The 22,658-nt window shown below is 35.5% G+C and overlaps 1 protein-coding gene across 1 annotated transcript in view; it reads right to left on the minus strand.

Moving 5' to 3' along the window:
• Positions 1-6,812: 6,812 nt before the first annotated feature.
• KPNA5 (karyopherin subunit alpha 5) overlaps positions 6,813-22,658 on the minus strand; it is a 54,935-nt gene continuing 39,089 nt past the window's right edge. Inside the window, exons 10-14 of the mRNA XM_069076996.1 lie at positions 17,776-17,854; positions 16,560-16,685; positions 14,025-14,152; positions 9,985-10,163; positions 6,813-8,296 (exon numbers count right to left, since the gene is read on the minus strand). Of these exons, the coding sequence (XP_068933097.1) occupies positions 8,109-8,296; positions 9,985-10,163; positions 14,025-14,152; positions 16,560-16,685; positions 17,776-17,854 (700 nt within the window). The 3' untranslated portion in view covers positions 6,813-8,108. The remainder of the gene's footprint in view (positions 8,297-9,984; positions 10,164-14,024; positions 14,153-16,559; positions 16,686-17,775; positions 17,855-22,658) is intronic.

A 22,658-nucleotide genomic window follows, 5' to 3' on the forward strand; every position in this document is an offset into this window, starting at 1 on the left:
TCAATACACTCCAGTGGCTCCTGGTTATCTCTAGAATCAAAATCCTTTGGCATTTAAAGTTCTTTATAACCTGGCCCTTTCCTATCTTTTCAGTCTTCTTATACTCTTCTCCCCAACTTGAACTCTATAGTCTGGCCATCCTGGATACCCAAAATAACTGCTTTCAAAGAGAGAAGGTTCACAATCTGGACCCTCCTATCTTTCCAATGATACATGACTTCCCTTCTTTGCACACTATAGTCCAATCAAGCTGGTCTTCTTGCTGCCCCTCTCACAATGACTCTCAATCTTTCTCCGAGCCTGCACACCAACCATCCCCCGAGCCAAAAAATTACTCCTCCCTCACCTCTTCCCCACAATACCCCTTACTTCCTTCAAGGCAGTTCAAATGCCACTTTCTGTAGGAAGTCTTTCCTGATCCCCACCAACTACAAGAGCATTCTTAAACTACCTCATATTTATTCTGCATATACCTCTATATGTATAAATTGTCTTTTCTGATTCAATGAAAGTTTTTTTGAAGCAGGAACTGTTTTATTTTCTTCTTTCCATGGCAAGCACTTCACACAGTGCCTGCCACTAGTAGGTGCTTAATGTTTTGATTGATTCATTGACTTCTTACCAGTAATTAGAAAACGATAAAACAATGAAAGAGGTAGACTTTGGCTCTAAGTCATAATTTAGATTAGCTAGAGGCAAATTACAACATAGGCTGGTACAGTCATGTCCATGCATCTGTGTGCTTAGGAAAATACTTGTTGATAAACAGAAATTGATAGAAGACTATCTTTGACACTAAGCAATTTGTATTCAAAGTAGGCTGTGACAATTCATGCAACCAATTATTTCCTATGTTTTTTTTCATTTTGTAAGAAAATGGCCTATTAAATATAGATTTTGTTTTAAGCCAGCAATAACGGATGCTGCAAGAAACAAAGCTAGAGTGAAAGCTTGCAACATAATGACTGAACTAACAATAATTGCCTATTTTGCAATGATTACATCTGGCAAAAGGATGTTTATCTTCATACAGAGAATATTTGGAAAAGGAACACATATCAATTCAAGAGATATTTTGTGAGTGCTTAATAATTATCTGTTGACTGATTTTAGGTATGGCTTATCTGAGATGGGGAGAGGGAATTCTAATTCAGTCTTAGGATTTAAAGATAATCATTCTGTAAACAAATTTGTGAAAATTACAGTTAAGAAACGGCACATCTAAGTAAATTTACATAGGATCATAGATACAGACCTAGAAGGCCCTTAGATGAGGAAACTAAAGTCCAGAGAGGTTAAATGATTTGTCCAAGGTAAGAGGTGAAAAAGCTAGGATTTGAAACTAGAATGGCTGTCAATTGCTAGGCCCAGAAAGGAACTGTATCAGAGGACAAGCTAGTTAAATTCTGAGGATTGTCACTAAAGGGTTGGTCTAACCACTCACCTCATCCTATTATCTTCAATCTATTAGGTCCTTCCCTATTGCCTACAAACATGCTCATGTCTCCATGTTTCCAAAATCCTCGTTTGAGTCAATCATCCCTACTAGCTATGCACTATTTCTTGTTACTTTCATAGCAAAACTCCTTGAGAAAATAGTCTGAAATCATTGTACTCTTCCCCCACCTCAATCTCTTTAACCTTCTAGTTATTATACTGAAAATCCCCTCTTCCAAAGTTACCAAAGATCTCTTAATTACAAAATGGAATGGCTTTTTCTCAACTCTGATCCTCCCTAATCTCTTTATATTGACAGAACTCTTTCCTTCTGGATACTTTCCTAAGGTTTTTTTTAACACTCTCTCCTGATTTTCCTAGGTCTAACCTCTTTTTCTTTGTTTCCCCTTAATCCATGTCATGCCCAATGCCATGGTTGATGCCCCTCCTCACCAGTCTCTGTGCTGGGCTTTTTTCCCTCTTTACTCCCAGTTTTCAATACATCTCCAATTGCCTCTTGGACATCACATAGTTCATGAACTTCATGTAAACATATTAACTCAACATACACAACACAGAACTAGTTTTCTCCCCAAATGCTCCCTCTTCATGAAATTTTCTATTGCTTTCAAAAGTGCTATCATCTTCTCAGGTACCCAGGCTTTCAATCTCAAGTGTCATCCTTGACGCATCACTTATATGCAGCCCACATATCTAATCCATTGCCAAATCTTGTCATTTCTAGTCACATCTCTGGCATGTCTCTTATCTCACAGACACAACCCTAGTTCATTCCCACATCTCCTCGCACCTAGACTACTACAATATCAGTTTGGTTTCTTTAAGTTTCTCCCTACTCCATTCCATCTATCACACAGTTGCAAAGGTGAATTTTCTAAGTAGGTCTGACCCCAGATCACTGAACTCTAATGGTTCCCTATTATTTCTACTGTTCTGGCATTTAAAGTTCTTTTATAACCTGACCCTTTACTACCTCTCAAGCCTTACATCTCATTCCTTCCTGTCCATGCACTTTACCATCTACCTACACTGGCGCCTTTCTTGGAGTTGCATAAACACTCCATCAACATGTCTTTGCACTGAGTGGCCCCCATACCTGCTCTTCTACTTAACCTCCATCTTAGTTTCCCTGGATTTAAGACACAGCTCAAATCTCAACTTCTGCGGAAGACCTTTTCCAGTCCTATCTGTTGGCTTTCTTTTTTACATTCTCTTTCATTCACTCCGTAAATAGTCTACTTACATGTTGCCTGAGACCAGACACTGTTTTTTGCCTTTTGTTGTATCCTCAGCTGCTTGGCACACTGTCTGGTATATTAATTAACCTTAATTAATGCTTGAAAGATCAGTGATTTTTTTTTCCCAACCACAGCCACTCACCAGGACCACTTCATAAAGAGAAAATGTTTTTGGATGATCTTTGTAGTACTCAAATATTTGTTAGGTTGAAAATTAGGATTCAAAAGGTACCGTGTTTCCCCGATAACAAGACACTGTCTTATTATTTTTTTGGACAGAAAAACACCAGAGGGCTTATTTTCAGGGGAGGGCTTATTTTCATGAACATTGACAGCAATTTTAATAAACAGGTAAATGTGAACAAAAAAATGTACCTTTATTCAATAAGCAAATCACTGGGGAGAACACGATTACACGGATACCTCCGCAACTCTGATTGGATGCAGCTCAGAGCGCGGCGTGCATTTCACGGGGAGGGGGAATGGTGCATACAGAGGGTACCGTAATGTAGCATGTAGCGCAGGGGATCACCTTCACTACAGTAGCAATCTCAATAGGGCTTATTTTCAGGGGAGGGCTTATTTTAGAGGAATCTTACACAGTAAGGGGAGGGCTTATTTTCGGGATAGGTCATTATCGGGGAAACACGGTAAAACAGATTTTCTTTTTAAAAATCAATCAGTTTATGCCAACTACAAAAAAAAATGTCAAAACCATGAAAACCTCTTTCATTTAAGTCATTTAGCACAGAGGTGTCTAACACTGTACTCAGAACATTCCCAAGTGCTACCTGAACCAGACCAAAATTTAATTGGAAAATAGGCAACAAAATTATTTAAAAAGCAGTAAAATATAAACTAACCTCACATTTTAAAACTAAATCAATATAAAGCCTGAAGGGATCCTTATGTACAATTTATGTCCCCATCAGAATTTTTAATTTAACACTACTGATCTGGCCATCAATTCCAGACAAACTCTGCATAACAATCATGGTCTATTATAGTTATTCTGGAATTGGAAATAAACCTCACTTTTCCATGACAAACCTGTGCTTCAAGAGTTCATGACCAATGTATAAATGTTTCCACTAACCACCACAGTTGCCACTTCCTTCTCATTCTTAAGTGATTCTAGTTGATATTTTCCCACAACACTCTTAGTATCTTAAAGTACCAAGACTGGTGCTCCTCTTTCTCATTACATGACCTGTCTTTTTCAAAAGGCCACACAAGCCTTTTGTATCATTTACATCACAATGAATTTGCAGTTTAAAATTTATTACTACATTTGTACAAAATCTTCCACTATAATTTTTATTACAGTAAAGAACTTCAAAATGAAAAAACGCTCAAAGACAGGAAGACACAACTGAAATAGCAAACATAAAGGCAGTCATTAAAAGGCCTTGACAAAAGTGAAAGGGAGATAGTTTAATTTCAATTGACTTTTCATGCTACATTAAAAATTATGCTAAACAGGGAAACTCAAGGAAAACTGCTTCAAATAGTTCTGAAATACTGACAACTGAAATAGTCACCATCTTGCTGTTGTACAGTGAAAATTCTGTGGCAAAGTGCTATCTAACCTAAATACTTATGTGATTTCATCCATATGGTTACTCCATCTAGGTCTCGGCCGTTTTCCTAAGTTCTGTAATCAAAAACATTCATTCAAACTGGCCAGACTTCTGGTGATAAATTTAACAGGCAGGTTGAATGAAATAATTCACCTGATTTCTATTTCTTTGGGTTCTCAAGTGGAAATTTTTCAAATAGAATGAAAAAGTACATTACATATTTAAACTCAATTTCCATGTGCAAGTTGTAAAAATGGCAAATATTCACATACATCACTGCAAATAGTACAGACCAAAATAAAATGAGGTGGTATCTTGGTCACTTAAGGTCTCCATTTGTTTGCTTTACATAAAACTGAAGCTACAACAAATTAAACCAATAGATGCAATAAACACAAAAGTGTAAAATAATATTTTATTATTTTAATAAGTATTGTGTTGTAACATTCCATAATATTGCATACTGCTCATGTGTTGGTTTAGTTACATATATTACCCTTGCCTCTCCCCCACCCCCATCCCACTCCCAAATCAGGATTTAAAGATGCACTATCCCCTTAAAGCCCTATAATACAGGCTTTTTAGCTTCACACATTACATAAAACAATAATGCCATGAACTAAAACAAGTAAGGGTTATTTTGCTAACAGTACCAATGTTTATTTTAATTTCACAGTTTCACAAGTAAGCAGTAAGTACTTTAAAGATTAGTTTGTTGAATTTTTTTTAATCACACTAAATCTGTCATTTTTTTCCCTAAGTGCTTATTCGCAAATGAGAAAAGAAATAGCATGAAGGAAAAGGAGTAGTGCTTCTTTTTGTCCTTCATCTAACCAAACAGATCATTCTCCAACTGCAAACATGTTCTACAGTTAAAGATGAATTATTTTTGTGCCAAGATTTTTATTACAATTTTGATTTTTTTTTGCTTTCTGGCTGCTATCAGCAACAGTGTATAAATAAAATATGGTACTACAAAATTAAATAGTAATATTAATTCTTAAAAGGAAACAAATATAATAATGAAAAACTTTAGTAGAAAACTAGTTATGATCAGTGAGTCAAGTACATAAGGAAACAGAAGCCAATTTGCATAATTGCATAGATTAACTAGTAAAAATTCAAATTCAGACAGAACAGTATACTTGATTAAATGAATAAAAAGGGGCACTTTCAAGTACTTTTTCCCGATTTTTGGTTTGTTTTCCAAGTGCGCATGCCCTTTAAAAAGACTTAAAATAACTTCAATACACTCTAAAAATTCATTTGGCAAAGCATTTCCCCCTTTTCATCTCCGATATAGTAAACTGGAGGAAAACAACACTATTACAACTTTTTTTCCCCACAAGGATCATTGAAGAGGAATGATACCATTGATCTAGGCATTTTAAAATGTAAACTTGTGAAAGAGGCCGCCTGTCCAAAAATTACTATGACATAGTGGTACATTTGTGTTTGTGTACTCAATCTAAAGAACTCATTATTGTGTAATACTTTTTAATATAGTTCAAACTTTGGTCCCAAACTACTAGATAGTGCCCCTTTTATTCAAATTAACACAATGAATCCAAATCCAACCAAATTTATCTTTGTTACTCAAACAACAGGTCCAAGGACTAATGGTTTGTATTGAAATGAGTAAAGTGCAGTCACTTCACTGCTCTTCCTGTATTTTTTACACCTGCAGAAACTAAAAACCCTCTCAAGATACCCATTACATATTTTTTCCCTCAATAAGGATTATTCTGCTTGAAAGATTTAGCTTAGAGAGGCGTATTACAGTGTCTACAGGGTCCTCAAAATAAAAGCAGGCACAGCTGGTTATTTTATTTATGAATTATGCTGCATGCAACATTATCAAAATAAGTTAGAAACAGTGGAATACCCTGTTACCTGATATTCAGAACTGTTTTTATAACAAAAGAAATGTGTTTATCTGATAAATTCACCATTAATTTGGTACTCTAATGTCATCACCCTGTTCTTTTGAATATATATAATGCAAAAGAGATACTTTTTGTACTAAACCTCATATTTCCACCATAACAAAAAAGGACACAAATACAATTCTCTAAGTAACATTATTAAAAAAGTTTGGCAGATGTATTCTAGCATTATGGACGCTAGTCAATCCTCCCTTCCCCTACCTATATTTTGTGTATTTGTAGGTTTTAAATGTCCTGCTAAAAAGCTTACTTTCATTATATGTAATTTACAAAGTATTAATAGCACTCCCATGTATATTTTTGTCCTGTAACATGCCTCTGATTTCCAGCGGAATCAAACTAAATGTTGCTATACATCAAATTAATCTTTCTGTGTAATCGTCTGAAATGACTAAGAATCTTATCAAAATTGCATCAAATACCATCTTAAAACAGCTGTAAACTACATTTAAAAACATATTCTCAATAAATATCAACTGGAAATGCAAATAGCTGGCTACAATTTAGTAACTATAAATAAAAAATAATTTCAATAGTACTACATCTGCTTCAAAATTTCTATCAAGCACAGTAACAAGGGAAGAACACTTTTCACAAAGTAAATAATGCATGATTTTATTAGTTTTATATTTTGAAGGTTTTTTCCTCTAATCTCAAATACATGAAATCTGACTTGAAACATGGCTTAAAATGATAGAGAGTAATCTGAAACACTGAACCATTAAGTTATCTAAAGTATACATCAAGCAGCAATGTGATCATTTGAGTATTATACCATAAAATCTAATATAGATTTCAAACAAAGTCAAGAATCCTTAGCATTTCTCATTGATATTGGTCATTTAGTGCCCAAATAACATTAAACACATTTTCCAAAGTTAATATAGAACAATCTGACTTCTTTAAAATAATTTTGGCATTCAAGTAGTTTAATTATTACAAAGAAAAGCACAACTTTTCTATTACTGTTCTGACAAAAATCAGAAAAATAATTTAGTTTTTGCTATGCAGCAGTACTTTACATTCATAACTAAATATCTGTCATGATGTACTACTGTCTAAAATTAAGTGGAAAAAAAAGCAGCAAAAAAATGGCAGCATATTTGGTCAGTCATACTAAAAGAATCTGAGATTCTGTGAACATTGTAGATATTCCAAAAGAAATAAGTAAAAGATTCAAGAAAAGCAAACATTGTAGTATATGTTCAACATAAACCAGAAAAGCTTTTCTTTTCTTAAACTGCCATCTTTTAAAGACAAGTCTATTTTTCAGCACATGATATTTTTTTATTTTTTTTTTTCATAAATAGAGTTCACGGTTTCTTTTTCCTGCAAAGTATAATAATGTACAACACAGTGTTTCACAATTTAAAGTAATAAATATTTTCACATTCTAATTTAGCTTTGACTAGTTTGTCTTTTATTTTATGCTTTTGTTCTGAAGCAATGACATTTTCTGCTTCAGGACAGAGGTAGATTTAAGAAACTGGGCATGTCAGACTTACTGTCAAAATGCAATTATCAACAGCTGTTACTGCTGATATGCAGTTTCAAAGAATGCCTGAAAAAATTCAGAACCACTATTTAATTAATACTTTACTAAGGTTCTCCCTTTCAAGCTCAAGTTATTAAATTATATATTTAATGCACACTTAACTCACAAGTCAGTTACAAAAAAATCTAACAATAAAATATATAAATACAAAAGACAAAAGCTATAAATGAAGAGAGGTACATCTAAACAGAATTTTTTTTTGTTTTTTAAAAAGTGCATCAGCTGCTTCTTTTTTTGTCCTCTCCAAAACCACATCAAACTTTCTGACTGGCCAAAAAGAGGAGCTATGAGAAGCCAACATTTAACATTATGCTTTTTTTCACTTAGCTATTTATAACTGAAACCCTTCCATCGGTGCCTCCTGCTGTTGAAAAACAAACTGCTGCTGGTTTTCATCCACCTGAGGGACAATGTTGGCATCCTCATCTTCCACACCAAAGTAGTGCTCAATTAGATCAAAAGCCTTTTGGTAGATCTCTTGATTTTCATGGCTTTGAAGAAACTCGATTTTATCCAGACCTAAATTTTTAAAAGTACAACCTTAAAAATCAAATTAACTAAAAATTAAAACCCAAAATATAGCTGCCACAAAATAATAAATCAACATAAAGTCATTCACATTGCGGCCAATGAGATTTTCTGACATCCTAATTTTTGCAACCTTTAAAATAGCAGGTGATGAGATAATTTTTTAAAAAGATTAGGAAACAATATTGTGCTACAGACTTCTACTAGAACAGCTTAACAATATACACAATTGTTCAAGGGAAGACTGTGTATCTACATTTTAGATAAAATGAAGTATAAGGTACTATTTGCATATCTATAATCCCACTTCTCAAATCAAGGGTTTCTTCTCTCTATCTGGTTTATATTAACAGTGCCTATCGAGGGCAAAAAAAAGACTAAAGGCAATTTTGATGGCTAAGTGTATCAATAGTGTATTTTTTATTCCCACTTTTAGGAGTTAATTTTGTGTGATGTTTAACATAGCACTGAAATGAATTATCTACCAAAAGGCCTCATGTGTTGGGAGTAGATGAAGAAAAGAAAAAAAGACTCAATCACATCTATATTTTAATATATGGTTGGTTTTAATTCATTGTGATTATATCCATTCACTCTATGTAGTACCATTAAGTAGTGTTCCTAAATCAATGAATAAAGGTGAAAATACACTGTCTTAATCACTAATATCAAGTAAACTAAAGGCTTAACATCTTATAATTATTTTAATAAATGCCAAATAATCCTTGTCAAAAATATGACCTCAGACACAAAGTAGGAGATAAAAAAGAAAGAGAAAACGTTGAATCTAGTTAAGTACCTTATTCCAGCAGTATCTCTGACAACTAGCAACTCTGATTTGTGATTTAAGTATCTCAGGTTACTTATCCTGTAAAACTATTTCAAAATGTATCCAAATATCCTAATATAAAGCTTAGTAAGAATCAATAGAAAACTACAAAAGCAATCTACTATATTCAAACAAAAATTTTGAAACTTACCAAAATATTCCACTATTTAATTTTTAAACAGGTAATGAAAGCCTATGCATCTCAATAACAATAACAATTCAAATTTATGTAACACTAAGTTATGTGCTGTGACATAGGCAGTGCAAATATTATTATACTACTTTACAAAGAAGCAAATTTAAGCTGAGATGCTGGGAGTCACTTTTACTTCCATTCATAAAGACCTCAGCCAACTCCAGGGCAGTGGGTTAAAGAATCAAAAAATTATTTTTATTTTGTTATTAAATAATTTCATACAGGGGCAGCTAGGTGAAGCAATGAGTAGAGCACTGGCCCTGGAGTCAGGACCTGAGTTCAAATCCGGCTTCACACACTTAACACTTACTAGTAGCTGTGTGACCTTGGCTAAGTCACTTAACCCCAAATGCCCTGGCCTCCCAAAAAAAGCTAAAATAAAATAAAATAATTTCATACACATAAATACACTAAAGAAATAAATGTTTATATTTGATTTGGGGATGTGGTAGGCAGACAGAAGAGGAATATAAAGCAGATATATTTCATTTAGTTTATAAAGTTATATTTCTAGTTTCTGAATGCAAATTTATACAGCAGGAATAGGTGAACCAAAATGTGCTAGACTCCAGAAAGAAGCCACTGAGATTTAAAAATCTCTATATAGAAGGATGACCAAGCACTGAGTAGGATTATAAATATATAAGTCCTTACCATATGCTTCTTCAATGAGAGCACAGTATGGATTGATGCCCATTCCATTTTGTCTAGCTTCTTGTTCCCCAAGGCGTAAAATATTTTCCAGACCATTTAAAGCCACCTGGACTATTTTGGAATCCATCACAGTCAAAAGGTCACAGAGAGGTTTAATACAACCTAATGCTACCAGATACCTTTAAAATAATTAAGGAGACAAGGGGAAGGAAGAATTTAATGTGTTTTATTAGTTTATGGTACTGACTCATAAAAATGCTACCCAGAGGCATACTAAGTATAACTAAAACAAGTAAAACATTTCTAGAATGTAAACTAACTTAAAAGTGGCAAAAATGCTCAGCAGGCTCAGTTATAGTGTGCATTTCCACTGCCTCAGATTATACTGCCAATTCCAACAAGCTATCTTATAAACAATGCATTTTTTCCTAAGTCAAAGAATATAAGTCTAAAAGAAATTTGGCCAAAAAAAAAGAATATGAGTCACTTGAAATCAATCACCACCCTAGAGAGAAAAAAAGGTACACACCCTTGTATAATTCAAAAGCCAACATCAAATTTATTAGCATATTTCTACAAAAAAAATTAAAGAAACAACAACTATAGAGATATATTTAATTTCCTCAAAGTTTCTTAATTTTCATTTGTTTCAGGCATCTTAGGCATTTATTTTGTTATTCTGACGTGTGACAAAATTCAAATGTTCTTATATAACAAGTTTTTTTTTTGTATATAAATTAATGGGGAGGCAACAGAAAGTAGGAAGGTAGTATAATTAGGATAGGACTATTAGTATAGGACTATTAGTATAATCAAGAAAGGCCTTCTGTTAAGAAGTGATATTTATGTTTGGAGGAAGTTAGGTATTTGTGGAGGTAAGGAAAGAGTAAATGGGATGGACAAAGGTGAAGGACTGTCATTTACAAGGAACAGTAAGTAGTCCAGTTTGGCTGGAATCCTTTATTTGTAACAGAAGAGTCATATATAATAAGTAACCCTAGGAAGGTAAGTCAAAGTCAGACTGTGAAAGACTTTTACATGTCAAATAAAAAATAAAATATTTTAATTTTAGATGCAAAAAAGAGCTTTTTGAGCAGAAGAGTGACATAGAAAGACCTGCTCTTTATCAGTTTGTCAATTTTATGGGGGATGGATTGGTAGGGCAGAAAGATGTGATGCTCTTATAAGAGGCAGGAAATAACTCAAGAGGGATGGCTTTGGGCACATGGACAAAATTTTTAGGCAGGGAGTGAAAATGCTTAAGTTAAGAGTCATCTGGTCAGAAAAGAATTCTGAATTAGTTATACTACTGAAAACTTTTTCTTAGGTAAAAAGGATGTTAACAGTTAATTAACAGTGGTATAATTTCGTTAGGATAGGCAGAAATGGAAAAGTTTAGGTTCTGGCACAGAAGGGACATCTCTAATGGGGATTTTATTTTGAAATACAAGGAGTCAGAAGTAACTAACCAAAAAGTGACAGACTGAATATGACAAAAGAGATTCATAGCTGAAGTTAGGAAACTCAGGAAAAGAACAATTTCCTTGGGACACAATACTTTTGGTTTTAAAAAGTATACCCTGGGGCGGCCAAGTAGCACAGCGAGTAAGAGCACCGCCTCCAGTGCTGAGAAGACCTGGAGATCGAATCCCGGGCTCAGACACTTAGCACCCACCCAGAAACACCTGGCTGTGTAACCTTGAGCAAGTTACTTAACCCCAATTGCTTAGGGGTGGCCAGGTGGCTCAGTGAGTAAGAGCACCGGCTCCAGTGTCGGGATGACCTGGATCAAATCCGGACTCAGATACTCAGCACCACACCCAGAAATAAATGGCCATGTAACCTTGAGCAAGTTACTTAACCCCGATTGCTTAAAAAAAAAAAGTTTACTCTAGGGGCAGCCAGGTGGCGCAGTGAGTAAGAGCACTGGCCCAGGCATCAGGAGACCCGGGATCGGTTTCGGCCTCAGATACTTAGCACCCATACAAAATAACTGGCTGTGTAACCTTGAGCAAGTTACTTAACCCCAATTGCTTAAAAAAAAAAGTATACCCTAGTAGATAAAGTTTGACTAGAACAAGAGTTTTTAATGATTTTTGTGTCGTGGACCCCTTTGGCAATAAGGTAAAGCCTATGGACCCTTCCTCAGAATAATTTATTTAAGGGGCGGCTGGGTGGCACAGTGAGTAGAGCACCGGCCCTGGAGTCAGGAGGACCTGAGTTCGGATCTGGCCTCAGATACTTAACACTCACACAAACAAACAAACAAACAAACAAAAACACCTAGCTGTGTGACCTTGGGCAAGTTACTTGACCTCAACTGCCCTCCAAAAAGCAAAAAAAAGAATTTATTTAAAATGAGTACATAGCATTTCAAATGAAACAAATTATACTTAAATATAGCCATCAAAATATTTTTTAAAGAAAGTTTACTATAATGTTATGGGTGGGCAAATGAAAAGTCTTTAATTTCTCAATGAACTTTGTTTAGACCAAATTACAAGTTGTATAGTTTCTAGAAATGTTCTTTCTACATTTATACAGATAATGAAATTATTAAAAGTTGATTAATGGATACAAGTGTTCCTTTTGACATATGGATTGGACATATTAAGGAAAAACGTTTGCTAATGATCAATTACATAAATATGTTTCTCGAAAAACAAATTTCAGCTTAAAAATCACCAAATTATCCTAAATAATAAAAATTTAATAAGATTAAAGACCCTGTATTATTGATAACTGCACTTGTCAAAGACCAATAAGAAATGGGAAACTTTTTATTTTTATTTTTAAAAATTTTTAATTTAAAATTTTAAAAAATTTTAAAATTTGACAACGTGGAGAAAGAAAACAATGAAGGCCCAAGAAGATGAAACAATAGCAAAAGATATTGGAAATACAAAGACATTAAAAACCACAAAAATCCACAAAGACATTAAAAAAGACCTTTCCCCACAAAGAATGAAAAAGCTCAAAAAGATCCCAAAAGCCAAAGCTAGTTTAAAAAAAAATTTTTTTAAATAAACAAACAGTGAACATGGCAGGAAAAAGAGAATCAAAATTCTCTCTAAGTGACTCTTACAGAGAATATAATCTTCACTCATTTTTTAAGGTATAAATTTCATCAGGTTATCTTTCAATAATATTTCTTTTAAAAAAAGCCCAAGGAACTTTGGATATATGCCCGATCGACATAAGGATTCTAAAACTAAAAGAGTCTTTAGGAGTAAAAAGTGATTAGGTGGAGATAAAAAGGACTGCTACTTGTTAATATTGTAAAGAAAGAAAGAACTGAGTCTCAAAGTTAGCATAATAATCTAAGTTATGACGAATAAAAGTAATTAGAAAAGTACCATAGCTATCATCTGCCATCATGAAGTAGGAAAAAATTTAACTAGTATAATATTGGTACAGATCAAGGTTTACATATATCAACCTACATCACTCCAGATTAAAACATCCATAGTAAATTCCCCATGAAGCACATGGATACTGAACCCTAGTCATTTCTATAAGATGAAATTATATATTTATCCTGAACATTTTTTTAAAAACAATTTTAGCGCCTACAAATGTTATGTTCTGTTTAAAAAGTAGTCTTCTCAGCTTACAACGTAAAAACTAATTTTTTTAATTTATGTCAAAAGCAATTTGAGAAATAATTTAAATAAATGATATATATGAAGTTAACTACTGTGAAAACAATGACATGGTTTACAGCCCATCAAGTATACTTCTCACTTCATAATGCTTAGCAGATCCATTTTGATTTGAGAATTTGGGCAGTGTTTCATACCTAAACAAAAAGCTATTTCAAATCTCAAAATGCTACAGCTATAATTATTGGTTTCATTATTCTATAGCAAGAAGGAAGGAGTTCTTTCTTAAAAATGGTTATTCTGGGAAGAACAAGTTAAGGAAAAAAAAATCTCCATTATAAAATAATAGTATGTTCCTAATGATTTCTAATTTAAAAAGTAGTAAAGTTCATTATTATAAGTTATAAGATCCACTATCCTTCATCATTAACATCATACCGTATCTGTTCTGGAGTGCCTCCAGATGTTGCATTGGTTATAGCCCATGCTGCCTCTTTTCTGGTACGAAACTCAGCTTTCTGAAGAATTTCAATCAAAAGAGGAAAGATATTTGCATCTATGACAGCCTGAAGCAAAGAAAAAACAAACGCGTTACTGTCAGTATAGTACTTTGTAAGAAGTATAAGTACAGTAATACTTAAATTCCACAATTTTTATGGTTTATCTTAAAATGCTACTATGGTACTTATTCTTTTTAAATTTTTTTTGGAGGGGGAAGGCAATTGGGGTTAAGTGACTTGCCCAAGGTCACACCACTAGTTAAGTGTCAAGTGTCTGAGGCTTCGTTTGAACTCACATCCTTCTGACTTCGGGGCTAGTGCTCTATTCGCTGTACCACCTAGCTGCCTCTATGGTTCTTATTCTTAAAACTTAAAATATCTTTATCTCTCCAGTCTGACAATACACTAGAGTATATATACTTCTTAAAAGATCAGCTTTATTTTCAGTGCTCTATAATAAACGGTATTGCTTTAGTGAAGGTACCAAAGAGCTAAATAAACAAGCTTTGAATGTAAAAATAGTTAAGGAAATGGCATCTATTGAACCAGTTAGGAGAGGGTCATTACCAAAAGACTGACCAATAGATTTATTTTTTTTGACAGTGAAAATCCATGAGGACTATGTGTCCTCTACTAATAGTGTGGCATGGACACAATCTGCTTCATTGTAAGAGCCAAAAGTAATGAAATCATAGATCTTCTGAAATATTAAAAACGTAAATAACTTTGAAATAATATCATTAAACCACAAGGAAAATATTTACAAATAAAAATTTTACATTTTAAAGATATTCATAAATTATAAGCTATGAAAAAATAGTGCTAAAAACAAGTCTAAGGGGCACCTAGGTGAATATGAGCACTGACCCTGGAGTCAGGAGGACCTGAGTTCAAATCTGGCCTCAGACATTTAACACTTACTAGCTGTGTGACCTAGGGAAGTCACTTAACCCCATGCCCTTCCCCCCTCCAAAAAGCAAAAAATGAAAATAAAATAATATAAAAACAACTCTAAGAATTCATCTGGTGCTTCCTCCCTTTCTAGAAAATTGATGCCTGAACTACCTAAAACTGACAAAGCCCTAGTTTAACAAAAACTATTTTACTAAAATCCATTTAGTTACTAATATCAACAATGATTTAACTCTTGTTCATCCTAACCCCTAATAAGACAATCTTCTTGTTCATATTCAATGAAGAACTAGAGATGTATATTATTTTTAAATGTGCATGTTACAAGTTCATGTATGTGTGTATACGTGTGGCTAAGCTGGGATTGTGGCTATGGAATAGAGGGAAGATATAAAAGTAGAAAAAAGATTTGGCAATGGATTGAATATGTGAGGTAAGTGAGGAGTCAAGGATAACAACAAGGCTGGAAGCCTGGGTAACTGGGTTGATGGTAGTACCCTTAACAATAACAGGGAGGCCAGAAGAGGGGAGGATTTCAGGGAAAAGAGAATGAATTCTGTTTTGGACATGCTGAGTTTGAGATGCTTAGCAGACAAGGCATGCAGAAGGCAGTTAGTTGGTAATGTATTTTTTGTGATTAAAAAAAAAAAAATAAGGTTGCTCACAGACCAGAAATGGATAAACAAACCATGGTATATAAACATAATAGAATACCATAATACTATTAAATTCAGATACACTGAGGAAGATTTTCATGAAATGATACAGATCAAGGAAACCAAGATTAAGACCATACACAACTGACCATAATAATATTTTTAAAAGCATATGCTAAAAGCACAACAGAATTAAGATTAATTTAATGATCAAGCCCATAACACTAGCAAAGAAATACTTTCCCCTTCTTATCAGTGAAATGGTATAGAATACTTTGTGTGCTCTAACACATGATATCTCAGTTTCTTTTGTCTAATGCTTTTCTTTGATAGAAGAGGCTTCTATCGTAGAGGAAGCAGGTTATTGGAAAGAGACAGTGATATTAAAAAAACCAAAAAGTATCAATAAAATATTTTAAAAGGTAATATTAACTAATATTATATACACTGATAAACTACACCTACAACTGTCCATTTCAAAACAAGAAAATCAATGAGAATAATGATATACTTAATACTACATTATTCAAACGGAGGAAATGGAACAACTGTGCAATCCCCTTAAAAGTAAGCAACTACAGCTAACATTTAGCATGATGAATGCATTTCAATGAAGTACAACAGATACAGGTAAAATCACTATGTCAAAACTACAAAGAACTTAAATTCTTCTGATGTCTTGAAATTTGATCTTATCTATTATTATTCCTAAGACCCAGTTGTCCTCTGGGGCTTTTAGCACCATTTATACTATACAGATATACAGATATACAGATATATATATATATATATATATATATATATATACACACAGTTTTGACCTGTAGCATAAGCACTTCCTTTAAGGTAAATATGGTTATAAAAAAAGCAGAGATGTCTAAATATCAATCAGAAAAGATGTTTACCTGAATCTGTGCTCTATTTCCTGCAGTGATATTAGACACAGTCCAGCATGCCTCTTTTCTTATTGATTCTTTTGGACTACTAAGTAAGTGTAAGAGGCAGGGTAACGCAGAGCAATTCAGAATTACCTATAAAAATTTGTAAGTTGAAACAATCTTTAAAATACAAATATTTACAAGTAACTTTTGGGAGTAATAAAATAAGTTAAAACCAATGAGAATATTTTCCACTTGAAAATCAGACTAGCAATTGTTAGTCTGGATAAATAAATAAGGAGTTATATGAATTTTTAAGCTTTCAAGGAAATATCTAAAGAAAGGGTGACAAGAAGATGGGGATAGAGGGGAACGGGACACATAACATGTTGCCAGAGAATGCCAATTATCAATTTCTTGTTGAGACAAAAAATTCAGATCATCAAGGGTCTTTGGAAGACTCTCAGATTTAGAAAAGCTGACAATATCTGCAATAAGCATCTCAGATTTGGAAAAGATCTGAGAGAATCTGCCTTAAGTCTCTACCCTTACCTCTTCTGTTTTAACAACTGAGAAGACTCTACACGGGAGATAAAAGCAGAGGTATTCACACCAACATTCTAACAATGGGACTAACAATCTACATGCTTTAACCTTGCTACTGCTGCTCTAAGACTTGTGATTCAAAACCACTGAGGCAGCATAGAAGAGATGAGGTAGTGGCATTGACTCTGGAGTCAAAAAACCTAGGTTCAAATCTCACCTTTGCTCCTTACTACCTATTACAATCTTAGACAAGGCACTTTTCCTAGCTTAGTCCTAGCTCTAACACAAAGTGTTTCCCAATCTCTCCAGTCCCAATCCTTTTCCTTTGCTGAACTACTACAGATCTAACTGGTTAGATAACACATATATGATGATATGTTTATATTCTGTAATGCTACTATTGAGTGTGTATACTCCTCCCATATTCATATTTAAATGTTCCTTCCCTTGAGGACTGGGACAGCATCTTATATCTCTACATAACTCCAAAACATAATACAGTGACTAAAAGAGTAAACGCCCAACAAATATTTAATCATGTCACCAAGAGTACATTTATTTACACATGGAAAGATTGATATGAATAGGATATGCTTGAAGGAACCATCAGTATGAAATAAGTAACTTTGTAATTTGTAACACATTCAACTATACATTCTACTGTCATTTAAAGAGACTTACTGAAATCTAAACTCACCTGTGTTTGAATGTCATCACCTGTCACAATATTACCAACAGCTCTTAATGCGGGTGATACCACTTTATAATCATTGTGCCTGAAGACAATAAAAAAATTGTTAACACGTAAAAAACATGTAACATTTCTGAAATACAGCTACCATGTTTCCCCGATAATAAGACACTGTCTTATTATATTTTTTTTTTTTTGGAAAGAAAAACACCAGAGGGCTTATTTTCAGGGGAGGGCTTATGTTGTCCTGCCTTAGCTCTCCTCCACAGCACTGCTCTCAATGGCGCCAGCAAGCAAATCACTGGGGAAGAACAGGATGACACGCTCACTGCTGCAGCTCTGATTGGATGCAGCTCGGAGTGCGGTGTGCGTTTCACGGGGGGGGGGACCGTGCATACAGAGGGTACCATAATGTAGCATGTAGCGCAGGGGATCACCTTCACTACAGTAGCAATCTCAATAGGGCTTATTTTCGGGGGAGGGCTGATTTTAGAGGAATCTTACACAGTAAGGGGAGGGCTTATTTTCGGGATAGGTCATTATCGGGGAAACACGGTACATAAAAGATTTTATTTTCCTAAGCAAGAGCTGTTTGTCTCTCTTAAAAAGTAAACACTAGCAATAAATTTGATAGCTGTAATCCATTAATATTGAATTGTTTACAATACATGGAAATCCACGCTTTAGTAGGTAAATGATAGAAATGATCCTTTAAATATGATTAAAAGTCCTTAAAAGGAAGGTAGAAACCTTGTCTTAAACAAATATCCCACTTCTGCCCCCAAGTCCCCACTCTTGCCTGAGTACAAGATTAAGTGCCTAACACCTGCCATACACTGAGTTAGGAGGCTAGGGATCTAAAGACAAAATAAAAACAGATTATGCTCTTAAGAAGCCTACATTCTAGTGGGGGCAAACAACATGTACATGGATAAATAAATAGAAATTATATATTAAGTGAATATAGCAATCGGAAGGCCAAGGAAAAATATTAGTAACTAGGGGAATGGTCTCCTATAGAAGGTAGAACTTTAAGCCTAAGAGATAGTTAGGGATTACGTAAGGGGGAGATTTTGAAGAGCACTCCAGGTATGGACCTGTAGGAACCTAGAAGTTTGTGAGATCCGTCTGGAAAGACAGACGAGAGCTGGCTTGTAAGTAGTTTTAAATGTCCAACAAGGGGGGTTTTACTTAATCCTGGAGGAAATAATAAGCCAATGAATCTTTTTGAGAAGATTAACATGGCCAGACTTATCAACTTGGCATTTTAAGGCTGATCGATTAGAAGGTATCCCTCTACAGAAGAGGGGCAGGACATGTATTATAATTCAGCAAAAAGAAAGTTGAGGGGCTCTAGTGAGACAGGAAGACCAGAAGAGAGAACTGTCACAAAAGCCGAGGAAGAAGAGTTATCGAGGAGCGGGTGGTCAAAAATGTCAAACATGCAGAGAGGTTAACAAAGATGAGGGAAGGAACCAGTAGCTAAAGACCAATAATTAGTGAATGAAAGGTGATGACTGAAGATATGGTGTGACCAGAGCTCATGCTGAGGATGAAGAGCAGGTTTAGTTGGCAGTACCAGATCTCAAACTATACTACACAGCAGTAATCATCAAAATAGAAAAGCTGACCAATGGAGTAGATATGGTACACAAGATACAGACGCAACAGAACAGAGTAGCAGTGTTTAAAAAACCTAAGGACAGAAATTACTGGGCCAAGAACTCACTCTCTGACAAAAAATGATGGAAAAATTACAAAGTAGTCTCAACTAAATTGGGTTGGCACTGTCAAAAAAAAGTTAGCTCTGCCAGTGCTCTGAGTTTGGTGTTCTAGTTCTGAGTGGGGTTGCCTGGAAGGGAGGTCAATGGCAAGAGTCAAAATAAGGGCAGTATTAGATGCCAGATAGTATTTTGGGGGTTGGGGCAGGGAGGAAGGGGGAATGAGCAGAATGGCAGAGTAAGCAAAGGCTAGGGCTTCCACTCACAGTTAACAATGACACTTTTATAAAACATTTTCAATTAATCTGTGAATCTATTTCAACAACTTTCTTAAAGAATCTATGCCTAGGGGGCAGAGCCAAGATGCTGGAGTAGAAGCACGACCTTCCCATGGCTCCAGCTTCCACCCTCCCCAATCCATGTAAAAAGGGGACTCTAAACAAACTTTGGAGCTGCAGAACCCACAAGATGACACAGAGAGGCTAACCTCCCACTGAGGACAGCCTGGCAGGCCAGCAGGAATCCAGCACAGCGCTCTGGGAGCTGAGCCCAGCCCCATGCCGAGGCTTTAGCCCCAGGGCAGGCCTAACCAGCCACTGGGAAGAGGGACTCCAGATCAGCAGCAGCTGTGGCCGTTTCCAGAATTATCAACACATAGACACAAAGGACAAAGTGAGAGGTCAGCACAGTCTGGACTTTGGGACCAGTAAGTGGGAGTGTGTGGCTTTTACCCCCAGGGCGAAAAGCCGCTGAGACACTGGCACAGCCAGCCAGTGCCACATGGCGGCTTCAGCTCTTGGCCTGCAGAGTGTAGGGGGACCAAGCACCAGTCTGAGGGGTAATCGCTCTTGCTTTAACCTGCTTGGATCTGGATTGCAGTCTAGGGTGGAGGTTCTGGGGTGTGTGTCCAGCTTGCCAGAGTGGAGACCTCAGAGAGGGCACCCACCTAATACCTCTGGCAGCTGACAAAACCCCAGTGTTTGGGACGAAAGCTCCCCTGTCTTGTGGCAGACTCCTACTGTGGCAAAAAGCCCAAAAGTCAAGTAATTCAGTGGCAAAATGAATAGGCAAAGGAAACAAAGCAGACAGAAGATTCCAACAATACACTCCTATTTTGGGGACAAAAAGGAGCAAAGCATGGAACAGGAGGAAAACAGTGAAGTCTGAACTCCTGCACCAAAAGCTTCAAAGGAAAATACAAGCTGGTTACAGGCCACAGAGGACCTTAAGAAAGATTTTGAAAACCAAATAAGAGAAGTGGAGGAAAAACTGGGAAGAGAAATGAGAACAATGCAAGAAAATTATGAAATGAGAGTCAACAGCCTGAGGAAAATAATACCTTAAAAAACAGAATGACTCAAATGGCAAAGGAGGCCCAAAAAGGCAATGAGGAGAAGAATGCCTTAAAAAGCCAAATCTGCCAGATGGAAAAAGAATCTCAAAAGCTCACTGAGGAGAATCATTGCTTCAGAATTAGATTGAAGCAAATGGAAGCTAATGACTTTATGAGAAATCAAGATGCTGTTAAACAGATCCAAACAAATGAAAGAATAGAAGGCAATGTGAAATATCTCATGGGAAAAACCACTGACCTGGAAAATAGATCCAGGAGAGATAATTTAAAAATTATTGGACTGCCTGAAAGCCATGACCAAAGTAAGAACCTAGAAATCATCCTCCAGGAAGTTCTCAAGGAAAACTGCCCTGATGTTTTAGTACCAGAGGGCAAAATACAGGTTGAAAGAATCCACCAATCATCTCCTGAAAAAGATCCCAAAAAGAAAACTCCTAGGAATATAATAGCCAGGTTCCGGAATTCCCAGATTAAGGAGAGAATATTACAAGCAGCCAGGAAGAAACAATTTGAATATTGTGGAAACACAATCAGGATAACCCAGGATCTGGCAGCTTCTACACTGATGGATCGAAGGGCTTGGAATATGATATTCCGGAGGGCAAAGGAGCTGGGATTAAAACCAAGAGTCACCTACCCAGCAAAACTGAGTATCATGTTTCAGGGGAAAATATGGTCATTCAGTGGAATAGAGGACTTTCAAGCATTCTTGCTGAAAAAACCAGAGTTGAATAGAAAATCTGACATTCAGATACAAGAAGCAAGAGAAGTATGAGAAGGTAAACAGGGAAAAGGAATCATAAGGAACTTATCAAAGCTGAACTATTAACATTCCTACATGGAAAAAACAATAATTGTAACTTATGAAACTTTTCTCAGTAGTTGAAGGGATTAGAAATATATATATTTGTCTATATATAAGGGTATATGAGCATATGAATACATATGTGAATGTGTGTGTATATATGTTTACAGGTATACATAGATAGAGGGCACAGGACCAATTTAACAGGAAGGAATGATACTTAAAAGGTGAAATTAAGAGGTGAGAGGAATATAATGAGAGAAGAGTAAACTATCTCATACAGAAGAAGCAAGGGAAAATGGTTACAATGGAGGGGAAGAATAGGAAGGCAAAAGGGAATGGGTCAACCTTATTCCCATTGAATTTGGCTTGAGAAGGGAGTGAAATACACACTAAATAGGGTATCTCACCCTCCAAGAGAACAGGGGGGAAGGGGATGAGAGGGGGGATGATAGAAGGGAGGGTAGGCTGGAGGGGAGGGAAGTTAGAAGCACTCACTTTTGAAAACAGATGGGATCAAAGTAGAGAATAGAACAAGTGGGAGGTGGGATAGAAGGGAGGGAAATATAGTCAGTCTTTTACAGTATATCTACTATGTTATTGTTTTGCATTAGCCACACATGTACAACCTATACTGAACTGCGTATCTTCCCAGTAAGAGTGGGTGACAAGGAAGGAAGGGAATGAATCTGGAATTGAAAGTTTTAAAATCAAATATTCAAATATATATATAATATATATTTATATATATACACTATTATTAATACCATCTTACATGTAATCAGGAAATAAGATATACAGGCACTGAGGCATAGAGATCCACTGGAAAAGTAGAAAGGGGTATGGGAGAAAATATGGGAAAGAGCAGATTGGAGGAGGGGATATCCTGTGGGACTGCTATTTTGGGGCAGTGGGTAGGGGAAAAATGGGGAGAAAATCTGTAACTCAAAATCTGGCAGAAACAAATGATGTAAATCAAAAGTTAATAAAGCATTAAAAAAAAGAAAGT

This window comes from Petaurus breviceps, unplaced genomic scaffold, assembly GCF_028583685.1.
Source record: "Petaurus breviceps papuanus isolate PSGF00001 unplaced genomic scaffold, PetGlider_PUasm1.0 90977, whole genome shotgun sequence".
NCBI lineage: Eukaryota > Metazoa > Chordata > Mammalia > Diprotodontia > Petauridae > Petaurus > Petaurus breviceps.